At 38.0% G+C, this 13,709-nt stretch overlaps 1 protein-coding gene across 4 annotated transcripts in view; it reads left to right on the top strand.

Annotated features, from left to right (window-relative positions):
• The window catches only part of LOC138314642 (insulin-like growth factor 2 mRNA-binding protein 2), a 58,667-nt gene that overhangs the window by 29,172 nt on the left and 15,786 nt on the right, over positions 1–13,709 (top strand). For 2 of the 4 annotated variants that reach the window (XM_069255082.1, XM_069255080.1), the window contains exons 2-4: positions 11,166–11,348; positions 12,695–12,749; positions 13,459–13,556. In XM_069255082.1, the coding sequence (XP_069111183.1) occupies positions 11,166–11,348; positions 12,695–12,749; positions 13,459–13,556 (336 nt within the window). Of the gene's footprint in view, positions 1–11,165; positions 11,349–12,694; positions 12,750–13,455; positions 13,557–13,709 lie in introns of all 4 variants that reach the window. The other 2 variants (XM_069255081.1, XM_069255078.1) reach the window with 1 other exon arrangement.

The raw sequence follows: 13,709 nt of genomic DNA, 5'->3' as shown, positions 1-13,709 counted from the left end.
GAAACCTTTGCCAAAACAATCTATTTCTATTAACAATAACCTTTGTAGTTGACATTTTGACATCAAAGTACAAATGTAAATCCCAAACTATCTTACCTCATAAGCTACCTAGTGGGGGAGGAGAAATAGGTTCCCATTTACCCCTCTGGCATTTTTTCGAAACATGTTTTTTCAGGACCGGTATGATGTCTAGTTTCATTTTATGCATGTTTCCATTGACAACTAATGACCCATGGGGTCATATGGCGGCCATCTTGTATTTCAGGTATCAAAAATGGCCAAAATGACACATTCGCATATATGCGCATAGATAGAGAACCAGACAACAATCAGAGGCAACTAAACACCTTTTTTTAAAATATGATTGAAACATGATGAACACGATTAAATCATCATTATTACGTTGCGTCTTCTCATTTTTATGAAACGACGGGAAAAAAATGAAATTTTCAGTTTTCCCCCCTAAAAAATCGATAAATGTCATAATTTTCAAAAAAAAAAATTTTATTGACAAATCACCTTGTAACAATTATTTCGAATTGCACTTACCCTTGTGTAAACACATGTGTACTATAAAAAGATAGATCGCACGAGTGAGGTGGGAAAAAGAGAGCGACCCCCCCCTCCACCGAAAAGAAAATGCAGAAGAAAAAAGATGAAAAACAAAGTCAATAAATTAAAACTCCAAATATTCTGGCAACACACATTGTAACAGTTTTACTGAATTGAACTGACTCTTGGCGTAGGATTTCAGCACTCCAGGAAAATAAATGTCCACATCTATTTCGACGATTCCCTCATACTCCACCTAGTCTAGGAATCGTTGGAGCGGAACGCCCGTCTGGTCCTTAAACGTTTGCTCAAAGTCGATTTCATTCCTTCCAGAGAGAAGTCCGAGGTTTTTCTTCCCGGGACTTTGTCTTCCTGGGAAACCGTTTCAACACAGTTCGGGGTATTGCCCTTCCACCTTTGAAGAAGTTCCGAGAAGGCCAGAGATCTTGCTCTGACCTACTCTTGACTGGTCATTCGTCCAGCGTTGGTTTCTAAGTTTTCTGGGTAAAATCAACTCCCTGGCAGATGTGGTCCTCCTAGGGAGACTTCACATCAGACCTTTATAGATGTTCTTCCTCGCAAACTGGGTGCCTGCTAGCAGACAATGGAAGGCGTGGCTTCCTCTAAACCAGTCCATGAAGGAGTTTGCTCGGTGGTGGACTCTGAAAGATTATGTTCTCCAGGGGTTCCGTTGTGTAAGTCAGCTCCCACTATGACCTTGTTTACAGATGACAGGTTGGGGGCTTACCACAACGGCCATTGCCAGCCGGGGGATTGGTCTGGGGATCAAGTTTCCGAGCACATCAACTTGCTGGAGATAAGGGCTGTTCGGTTGGCTCTGCAGGCTTTTCAGAAGATTCTACATTCCAAGGTGGTTTGTGTGACTACGGACAACTCTACAGTTGTCGCGTATCTGGGGAGAAGTCCCACGTCCTTTGTGCCCTCGCCATTCGTGTTCTTCTCTTCTGTCAGGAAATGAAGTTGACTCTCTTAGTCAAGCATCTTCCAGACAGAATGTTCTGGCGGATACTGTTTCCAGGAGCCGCAAGCCGGTTGTGACAGACAGGCAGCTAAATCTCCCGATCTTCGAGGGCATTCGCTAAGTGTGGAACAGACCTTATATAGACCCTTTCGTCACTTCCCTGAACAACTAGTTGTCCACTTTTGTCTCTCCGGTGCCAGAAAAAATTACTTGGACTGTGGACGTTCATCTCTTGATTGGGAGGGGATTCATGCTTATGCATTCCCTCCATTCAACCTGGTGGACAGGGTTCTAATATCATGCTTATGCATTCCCTCCATTCAACCTGGTGGACAGGGTTTTAATAGAAGTTTCGGGAACATCATTTTCCCCTCCGTCTGATAGCGCCCCTGTGACAGAGACAATCCTGGTTTCCGGAGCTCTTGTCATTTCTGTTGGTGGATATTCCTCTGATTTTCTCACTCAGAACCAATCCCCGGCTTTTCTTAAGACTTGTCAGTTCGCATTGACCGATCAATAAGGACTTCCTCACCTGCCGTCTACCAGTCATGGAAGATCGTCTGTGATTGGTGTATCAATCAAGGCCTCTGTCCCGCTGATTGCGGATTCCTTTCTCTATTTGTTTAGGGAACGCAAACTTGCCTCTTGTACTATTGCAGGCTATCGCATGGCTATTTCCAGTGTACTGTATTCCTATGGTAGACCAGAGTTAAGGTCTTCCAGCTCTTTGTCTGCCTTGATTGGGGTGTTCAGTTTGGACAGGCCTAGGGCACGGCAGCTAGCTCGACAGAGGAATATAGCACTTGTGTTACTGAAAGGGGCTTCTTAAGAGCCTTTGGTGTCGGTCTCCATTAAGGCCGTAGGAGGAGTGATATCCATCTATTCGCTTTTCGTGCTTCGCTGGGCAAGATTATAAGACTCTTTCATATGTGGATATGAAGGATAGGGATATTCTACCCTAGGGTCACAAAATGTAGTAAAACCCTCGGCTTGCCGAGGGTTTTGCAACATTTTGTGATCCCGAGGGTAGAATATCCCTATCCTTCATATCCACTTATGAAAGAGTATTTTTCTTTCATACCTTGACATTTTATTGCAATTTTACAATTTACTGGAAGTCAATTTTCTATACATGAAAAATTACGTGATATTTTCAACACAAATTCCGTTGTTTGCATCTTTTATAGTAAAACCAGTCATATTTGTGAAAAAATGTTAAAATTTTACCGAGGAAATAGAGATTTTGTTGACGCTGTGACGTCACGAGGCGTTATTGCATGGGTAGCCATGCAATACAGTCTCACGCGGCATGAGTGTATTGCCCTAGACCAGCCAGTATTACACCAGTAGGTATGAAAGAAATATCTCTGTTACCCTACTCACTGATCCTGCTTTTTCGGTAAAGATTCACAATCTCTATTGAGTCGGAGAATGATCGGCTGCTTTGTCCTAGTCGGACGCTTAGGTTTCCCCTTGATAGAACTAGGGGATGATGTACTATTCTTGCCCATTAAACAGGGTCAGCAGGATTTCTCCTCCCAATACATCTCCAAATGGATATATCAGGTGATTAGGATTGCTTATGAGCAATCTAATTATCAATCTGGGGCGAAATGCAAGGACATGGCCCATGAAGTTAAAGCCCTTTTGTCTCCATAATGGGTCATCGTACCAGGACATCATGCCTGCTGCCTTTTGGCGTGGTCAGTCTACTTTCACTGACTTTTACCTCCGTTTCCTGTCCTCTCATTCTGATAGACTGTTTCCCTGTTGTCCGGTTGTGGCGGCCCTGTCTGTGACTGTTCCTCCTCCGCTGACATTATATGTATTTGTAGTTTTTATCTGTATGCGAGCAGGCGTCACAATGGTACACCTCTTTTCACGCGAAAGTATATCAAAATATTCAAGGAGAATAAATCGAGCTCAGTGGTACTTTACGTGGACCGATAATATTTCTATGTTTTCCAGTTGTTTTCACTAAGAAGAAATGGATTATTACGGTTGTTGGGAAATGCCTGAATCATGGATAAAACAGGTGAATTGGCTTTTGGATCTTTATTGAATCCGGGAATAAGTACTTTTTTTGTAATTATGGGAGAGGGGGTGTGTGTTCCAGCTCGCTTCTTCAACTAAAAACAATAAATATATCTTTTTATATTGCACATATGTTTAGACAAGAGTCAGTTGAATTCAGAATAGCTGTAACAATGTATTTTGCCAGAACATTTGGAGTTTTAATACATTTTTTTTTTTTTTTTTTTTTTGCATTTTATTTTTGCACTTTCTTTTCGTTTGGGCGTCCCTCTCTTTTCCCCACATCACTCTTGCGATCTATCTTTTTATAGTACACATGTGTTTACACAAGGGTTAATACAATTCGAAATGACTGTTACAAGGTGTTTTGTCCATCAATTTGTTTTACTTGTGATGAAAATTATGACATTTATCGATTTTTTTGGGGGAAAAACCTGAAAATTTCATTGTTTTCCCGTCGTTTCACAAAAATGAGAAGATGTAACGTCATTATTATGATTTTATCGTTTTTAGTATGTTTCAATCATATCAGAAAATGTGTTTATTTGCCTCTGATTGTTGTCTGGTTCTCTATCTATGCGTGTATATTCGAATGTGTAATTTTGGCCATTTTTTGATAAATTTTTCAGGAAGGAGGGGGGGGGGGGGGTCCCTCTCTTTTTCTTACCTCATTGATGCGATCTATCTTTTTATAGTACACATATGTTTACACAAGGGTTAGTGCAATTCGAAATGACTGTCACAAGGTGATTTGTCCATCAATTTTTTTTACTTGTGATAAAAATTATGACATCTATCAATTTTATTTCATTGTTTTCCCGTCATTTCACAAAAATGAGAAGACGTAACGTCATTATTATGATTTGATCATATTCAGCATGTTTCAATCATATTAAAAATTGTGTTTATTTGACTCTGAGGGTTGTCTGGTTCTCTATCTATGCGAATGTGTCATTTTGACCATTTTTGATACCTGAAATCCAAGTTTTATTAGGGACATTAGTTGTCAATGGCAACAAGCATAAAATGAAACTAGACATCATACCGGTCCTAAAAAACCATGTTTCGAAAAACTGCCAGAGGGGTACATGGGAACCTATTTCTCCTCCCCCACTAACCGTTGTATGAACAAAATCCATCAGTCCGATCTCAATATATCGTTTGGAAACCACCATCCGGACAGACAGATGGATACTACCATTAACACAGACTGAGGCTTATAAGAATAAGTGGAAACAAAAACGTTAGATTAGGACCTACTACATATTGCATGATCATAAAATCCGACTAACATGTTCTGTTTGTCTGTTTTCATTGTTCTTTACTCCGGTTGTAATGAAGTGAAGATTTTAATAAAACCGGGTTCGACCATAAACTTTGTTTTGTTTCTACGTCAGTATATAGAGACTTTTGGATAATAATTAGATATAAAATATTTGTCTAAATTATAAATGTACAGATTTTTTAAAGGCTCGTATTGTTTCTGAGAAGACTTGTTCAACTAGTTAAGACCCAATACTTTTGGTAATTCTGATGAAAAATACTTTTATAAAATTCTTAGACTTGTTAATGTATTTGGATTTATTTATTGCCATTGGTCATGTAGACAGAATTCGCGTTATGTGGTGTTATATGTCAGGGGAGACAACCGTCACGTCGTAAACCTGACATTTTAGGCGACACTGAAAACATTCTATATGACAACGTGAAGCCCAGACATTCCTCATAATTAATTAAAGAAAACGATATACACTATACGGAATATCTGTTAACTTGTTTTGAAACAAATGTTAACTTTCATAAAGTGGTTAATACGAACATCCTCTAGGATTTTAATCTGTCGACGAAAACTGTAAAAGGTTGTGATTCTTTGGGGGTTCAAATGGGTTCTAGTCATAGCGGGGAGTATTATGTATCCGAGTCAGTTTACTTTAACAGAAATGGTGTACTTGATAACAAATATGAAATAGTTGTAATAAAAGTAATGATACAAGTTCCGATTTTTTCACATCTTAATCATGTAATTTTCTCAATTTGGAAGCCAAAGGTAGATAGTTTCTGCTAAGTGATACTGTAGTGACTGGAGACATTGTAAACTGTAATAGGCCCGGAGTATATATGTCTATGATTTGATACTTCCAGTCTTTACTTGTTCACCACATTGGTTATCAGTCTGGGCCATCGTGATCGTATTTTAGGGTGCAAGTTCTGCATTACTATTTATCTTGAGCCAAATATTGACTGAAGAAGACTTTGGTTTGTTTGTTTGTTTGATTAATTAACGTCCTATTAACATCTACGGTCATGGAAGGACGGCCTCCCATGTATACGGTGTGTTGCGTGTACGCTACATCACTGAAGCATGCCGCCGAAGACACCAAGCAACACACCCCACCCGGTCACATTATTCTGACAACGGGCGAACCAGTCGTCCCAATCCCTGTATGCTGAGCGCCAAGCGGGAGCAGAAACTGCCACTTTTATAGACTTTAATGTGTCTCGGCCAAGGGACAGAACCCAGAGCCTTCCTCACAGGGGCGAACGGTCAACTCAAAGCCAAAAATGAGGTGGTGCCAAGGGAGGCATTAGGAAAGATAAAGTCAATTAGGAAGAAGAGAAAAGATAATATCCTAAATTTAGTCGCCTTTTACGATCATGCAATAGGGGCAGCAGCCCTTGGGCTCCGTCCCCTGGTCGAGACACACCATAGTCGATAAAAGTGGTAGCTTCTGCTCCTGCTTAACGCTCAGCATACTTACCGGGAGTGGAACGATTGGTTCGCAAGTTGTTAGTTTAATGTGATCGGGTGGGATGTGTTGTCTTCAGTGGCATGTTTCAGTGATATAGAACCATAAAAAGGGCAACAGTTCCACTATAGAAGAAGACACAACACGAGCATATCGCAGTCTCCCAAAACACACACATCACACTTCACACACACCACACACTGTATACACGGGAGTCCGTCCTTACATGACCCTGGCTGTTAATTACGTTAATTAATTAAACAAACAAACAAACAAACAAATGGCTCAATAGTTGGACATACATATGAACATATCCCCGACATTTTAAAATATTTTTTTTTTTCATATTTTCAAGAATTTGACTTTCTAGAAGTCAGGTGTGTGCATTTTGAAAGTATATTTTAATAGTTTTTTACGTGAAGATTATGCGCGGAGGCTCGAATTTCGAGACGGTGTTTGTAAATTAAATTATCGCAATATGCAGGTGATTCTGGTCTTCTCTTAGCTAAAACTGTCTTTTATCACATAATCCGCCTGATATTCAGTGATTTCGACCGTGTAATATTTTTGCGTGTGTAACTAGTGTTATATGACCTGGGTACCGTTTCACAAAGCATACGTAACTTTACGGGTACCCGTAACCTGTACGTAAGTTATTTTGACCGTTTCACAAAGCACACGTAAGTTACCTACGTGTACCCGTAAAGTTACGTATGCTTTGTGAAACGGTACCCTGGAGCGATTTACATTGTCTGGACATTCATTGTGACGTCAGACAGAAACAATAAAATGACGTCATGAAAAAATGACGTGACGTCAGGATTACGAGGACGGCGGGACCAAATGGCGGTCTCTGCTGGATTTTCGGAATACATTTTGACGTGTAATTCTTTGTTATGTAGGTATTTGTAGTTATGTGATAAAAAGTATCTTAAATTTGTGGTCATTTCATATGAGCATTTATGAAACTCGTCTCGAAGTTTTAATTTTTGCTCGCCAAGGCTCGCAAAAGTAAAAACTTCTTAGACTCGTTTCATAAAATCTCATATGAAATGAACACTCATGTAAGATCCTATATCTATTACGACCAATACATATTGATCCTGCTGCGTAAGAGGCGACTAAATTTAGGATCATATCTTTCTTTTATTTCTGTTAACTCCTAATGTATTCCTTGACACCGCCCCCTTCAGTTTAGTGCTCTCCCTGTGATTTATCCCCTGGCAGAGACCCACCATTGTCTCATGCTTAGTGTTCAGCATTATGGGAGTGGGCTGGTCCTGCAGGTAGGGCGTTGACATTTTACCTGCTTTTTCTATTGCACGTTATCGTAAAGGCGACTAAATTTTGGATATTATCGTTTCTTTCTTCCTAACTTTCTTTATTCTTCTTAATGTCTCCCTTGCTACCACCCATAGCCTATAAAAGCGGTAGTTTTGCTCCTGCTTAGTGCTCAGCACTTCAGCATTAACGGAGTGGGACGACTGGTTCACCAGCTGTCAGTATATTGTGACCGGGTTCGGTGTGTTGCTTGGTGTCTTCGGCAGTATGCTTCAATGATATAGCACTATAAAAAGGGCAAGAGTTCCAGCATACAAGAAGGCACAAAACGAATATACTGCAGTCTCCCAAAACCCGCACCGCACGTTTCCTACACGCTGCACATCGCATACCAACTTCGCTAGCCAAGGGTATTAGTCCAATCCTCTCTCTACTACAGAGAGGATCGGACTAATACCCTTGGCTAGCGAAGTTGGGCAGTAGAGAGCGGATCGGACTAATACCCTTGTCTACCGAAGTTCGTCCCATACATGAGAGGCTGTCCTTATATGACCATGGTTGTTACATGTTATCGTTAAAAGCGAACTAGTCGTCCCACTCCCTTAATGCTGAGCGCTAAGCATAAGAAGAAACTACCAATTCAATAGACTTTTGTGTATCTCGGCTAGGGTACAGAACCCAAAACCTATCTCACAGAAGCAAACGCTCAACAGAAGGCCAAAATCGAGGCGGTGTCAATGTCTATTGAAACGTTAGGAAGAATGAAGTTAGTTAGGAAGAAGAGAAAAGACAAGCTCCTAAATTAAGTTGCCTTTTACAATATGTTAACGCCCTACCTGCAGGGCAGTGTTCGAATGAAAAAGTGCTCAATTTTACCATTTGCATGTTCTCTTTGATGTCTAGCCCGAGATACTCTGGCCCTAATACCAGACTTCGACATTATGACAGATAACCTAAACCAGACATCTATCTGTCATTATGTCTAAGTCTGGTGTTAGGGCCAGAGTATCTCGGGCTATTTGATGTCAAGAAAACAGGTACACAAGACAATATCCTCCCCATTTAACCCAGTGAGTTAATACACTCTTTAAGTCCCGTTGTTAATGGCTCTTGTGCACTTTGCAAAAAGTACAATAACATTACGTTCGTAACTTACAGTGGTAATGAAATGTTTTGAATATTTTAGAATTATCAATTGGTTTTATAAATCACAAGAACAAATATATAAACCATTGATGTTAGCTGTATGTTGTAAATTAATGAAATTGTTCTCGTGACTGTTTTATTTCCGAATCTCTGACTTCTGATAAAAATACACGCTTGTAGCTAAAGTGTAGAACAATATTCAAATAATTATACATCCACGTGGTACACGTGAGTCTAAATCCGCGCCTGTTTTGATGGCAAGTACTGAAGGCATTTTCCTTAAACTTCTTGTCATTATTTCTAAGAATATACAGAAGATTCATTCTTTAAATTAATTTCAGATGTAGGTTAACCAATTTTGCATATTACATTTTTGTCGCTATGTTGTATATGTTGTATATGACCCTTCATGTGTATCAAATGACTTATAAGATGCTTAACACGCCGACGCATGGTAATTTTTATTTATTAATTTATCAACACGGGTAAATGAATAAGTATTTTTTTCACTATCAAAAGTTAATGACTTTAAACTATTACCAAAGTTTGAGCTTCTTATTTTACTATTTTACTGCAATATAAAAGTATTTAACATAATTAATTGCATCCCGTAACACTTTTCCCAATGTATATGTATAAAAAAATAGAGAATGACTCACTATGCCTTGTATTTATATAGACACCTGGTTTCATAAACGAATAGTGGTAGACGGGAAAGAAGAAATGTTTGAAGATTCAAGTCTATTATTAGGAAGTGTGTAATTTTCTGCATTACGAAGAAGGTGTTGGGTGTTATCAGCAACCATAGAAGGGAGTAGTGCTTGTAGATAGGTTGGGGTTAGCCCACGATGTATTTTATAAAAGAGTTTTAGTTTTCTGTATATCAAATATTGACCAAGTGATAAAATATTAAATATTATGTTCTGTCGGCGGAGGAGCATCTGTAAGGAAAGAGACAAAGACTGAAAAAGCAGTGTGCCAGAGAACATATCCCTCTTTTGACAAACATTACGTATTTTTTTTTAAAGTTTTGAACATGATTTTCTCGGTCTCATTTATGAACAGATTTTAACCATATATTATTTGTATGAAAGTGCATGCCCTTCACATTTGATCATACTATTTGAATTGTCTTCCGACGTTTCATTTTCAAAATATCTATAATTGTATCATTCGTTTTGAACACCGTTACAACATCCATCCATGATATTCCAGTGGTTACTATCACTGCCGTAATTTCCATCCTTGGAATATATTAAGCAAAACTAAAAACATTTCAAGAGAGAAAAAACTCAGTTTTGCAACAGTGGTGATTTCTTTAATTTGTTGCTAGACTATAAGAGAAAATTAACAAGTTCAAATTCAAATTTGCAGTAAGTTTTTTCAAGTTATATGTTGTTTTTCTTCATACATACAGGATGCGCTTTAAAAGCAGTGGAGAATGGACAACATCATTACAATCAAAGGTTTTCAAAAAGTAGTTGCATTATATATACATTTACTCAGCAGATTTAGTTCAAAAATATTAAAAAGTTTGCTTAGCTTAAATGCCTGAAGGTTTTTACCAATGTCCTTTTTTTTAATTTCTTTCTAATATCTTGGTAAATTTGACAAATCAGAATAAAATGAAATCCATCCTCATAATTTGTCAGTATGTTAAATTTGTCGCTATGTTGCCCTTATGCATGACATGACTAGCATCATGCATTAGATGATAATAACAATATGTAAAACCAGAAGAAATCACGAAGAAAAAACACGTGCAATGCCTTAATCTATATATATGGACCAAGTCAGTAATATTTGGCGGGAAATGACATGCAGTGGAGTGCTTCATTTTTTTCTTGATCGAACTGCAGAGGAGAAAAAACGTCCACGAAAAACCTATCAAAATAAAGTTGTGTATGTGATTTTGTCAAATAAATTGACAATAGCAATGAAGACATAAATTAACTCCATCAAAATGCACTTTTACATCATGTTTAGAAGTTTTTCTACCACGTGGAGTTATTTCAGCTCATAAATTTACAAACTGGTCGTTCATAGTATGCTTTATAGGGGAGGCAGGTCGTTTGACTTTTATAAAAAATATGAAAGCTTTCCTTTCGATTTCAAGATGAAGCATTTAATCTATGAAGTTATTTTGTAATGAAACCAAAACGTATAACCTATATTATTTTTGTCGAATCAAACATATCAAAGTTATATATGAAAAATAATTAGGGCCAAATTTACATACCACTTTACCTCATTTACAAAATGAGCTCTCCTAAATCGGTATTACTACGCACTATACTCTCGAAGTACACCCCTTCTTTCTCTCTACGTGATATATAGTACATCACAATTACGCAAAATTTGAGCCGTGATCAGTAAAACTGAAAGGTGACATTGGTATAGGCAATGTTTCTTATGTCTTTCAGAGCCGCCAAGAATGTTTAGGGTGTATGTCGGTAATTTGAACCCGGAGGTCGATGAAGGAACGCTGCGTGGCCTGTTCGAAGAACGAGGAGTACAGACAGGCAACATATTGGTGAAGAGAAAATACGCGTTTGTCGACTGTCCAGACCAGGATAACGTCGATAGGGCCATTGAAAGTTTGAACGGTATGTCTGCTATCCTTTTTGTTATCGTTGTCAAGATACGTGTTATTCTTATTCGCCAAACATACAAAATATTAGCGTGCCGCCGCGAAAGCACATGGTTATCGTATTCAAAATGGCCGGTGCATGGATCAACTGCGCCGGTATCATCGGCGAATGGTGGCAAAATAACGATGAAAACAATTGCGCATATTATCCGAAATTAAGCGGGATAGTATTTTGTGGTCTATTTCCAATTATGCAATACTTTTGATCAATGAACTGTTTCCGATTTCGTGGGGCTTTGCTTCCAATGATCACGCCCCTGCTAACCGGTGGAATGCACCGACAAAGATGCTTTGACCTCGGGGATGTCGAAATAATAAGTGACCGACCCCTCGCATTTCCTATGCATTCATTGCTTTTGTTTGCCTTTTCCAAGATGACATAAAATCTATCTGCACTCAAGTTGTATTTGTTTTGATTTTGTCGCTTATGTAGTGGCTATTTCAGTCACTTTACTTTATATGGGAGAAAGAAAACCATGCTTTATCCAGATGAATGAAATATTAACTTACCTCGTTTTGAAAATGGGTCAAAGGAAATAAACAATGCAACTGACACGTGTGTATTTCGCCGACAATGGACTCGTTGCACCACAATGCAAAATTAAAACTACATGTCTTTAGAATGTGTTTGTGTTGAGTACAATTTGCATAATTAATTACAAAAGCTGATGGCAATGCTAGCAGATTTTTAGCAAGCAGTGGTGAACTGTATTTTTTGTACAGATGTAAATATTACATTTTAATTCCCAACCAATCCAATATTTTCATTTTTTTTAGGATATTGTTTTCAATTAATTAGTTCCATGTATGCTAAAATGTCCGAGGACTATTCTTAGAAAAAGGAATGGTGATTTTACAATACCGATATAAATCTTCAAATGTTGATCAGAAACACGTCCAGTAGCGTGTTCGATTTGGCTATATAATCAAATCAAGGTATATAGCCAGATCTACCGGATCTGATAAAACCTAATCCTTATTGGAATAATTCTTCATCGAGACCTGAGTTGAGAGGGTTGAGAAGGGATCTGATTAGAGACATCTATCAAACGTCTGAATATAAAAGTCTTGAGGAGGAATTACATTATGAATGACTAATGATTAGTACACCATGTAAATGATTTATTCAGCATCTCTTTTTGAAAACCCTATGGAAGCAAATCTGAATCATGAAAACACTAAATTCATAGTTAATTCAAAAAAGTGATAACCCTATGAATGGGAGGCCAAAGATTCTATTCTGCCAATATTCAAAATCCTGAGCTAGGCATTATGACTAAAATGTCCTCATTGTTACTTCAGGATACAATTTAATGGGCTCCAACATGCAGGTGGAACCGTCGATGTCCAGGAGGAGGTGCGTATAATTTAGTCTTATACTATATTACTATATACTATGCTGTACGTGTATCTGTACAGGTTTTCTTGCTTTTGCTATTATGCATTCATATGATTGCTTTAACACTTAAGATGGTTGTCAAAATAATGAATACCAAGGGGAAAATGTGAAGATTTAAAGGATAAATTTTGATACGAATTCTGAAAACATCCTTGATCTTGTAAGAGTAATTTCCAAATCAGCACATTCAATATAGTTGAAGTTGACTATTCCTGAAATACATCTTTATAAATGGCATGATGATTGTATTCACATAAAGATGCTGCACCGTTGACATGGCATTTTTTCGCTATCAAAAACAGAAGCAGACAAATTCGTATTTTTCTTCAGTTACAAAAGTTACTTATTTTACACCATTACCACCGTTAAAAAGTTAGAGCTTCTCATTTTATTTCAAGACAAAAATATTGAAAATAATTAATTGCTTCCTGAAAAAATGCTCTGACACTATGTCATCTATTGAATGAAGCATTAATTGCGCATATACCAGAAGCAAAATAAATTATTTTGTGTAATGTTTTATGTTAATTAGACATATTTATACACGATTAAGCACCAGTTATTGTTAGATTGATGAATATCATTTCTGCTCTGTTGGCGGTGGAGCACCTGTAAAGTGAATTGTCAAAGTTGCACGATTAATTGACACTCTAATTTCCCGCAGAAGATCCAACAAGCTCCAAGTAAAAAACCTGCCACACCTATCCAAAGATGAGCTGGAGAGTTTTCTGGGAAGCTTTGCCACCTTAGAGAAGGTTGAACAAGGTTGGTACTGAAATTGAATGAGAAAATAGCTTGTTAAAAAACTATAATGATACTTCTAACATTGCATTTCTGTCACAATATGGACAAATACTATTTTATTTTTTTCTGGGATCTTTTCTTGGGTAGCTATGCTTTAACCGAGCTGAGTGAAAA

The sequence above is a fragment of the Argopecten irradians genome, chromosome 2 (assembly GCF_041381155.1).
Source record: "Argopecten irradians isolate NY chromosome 2, Ai_NY, whole genome shotgun sequence".
NCBI lineage: Eukaryota > Metazoa > Mollusca > Bivalvia > Pectinida > Pectinidae > Argopecten > Argopecten irradians.
The sequence above is the reverse complement of the archived record's forward strand: the minus strand, read 5'-3'. Positions and strand labels throughout refer to the sequence as shown.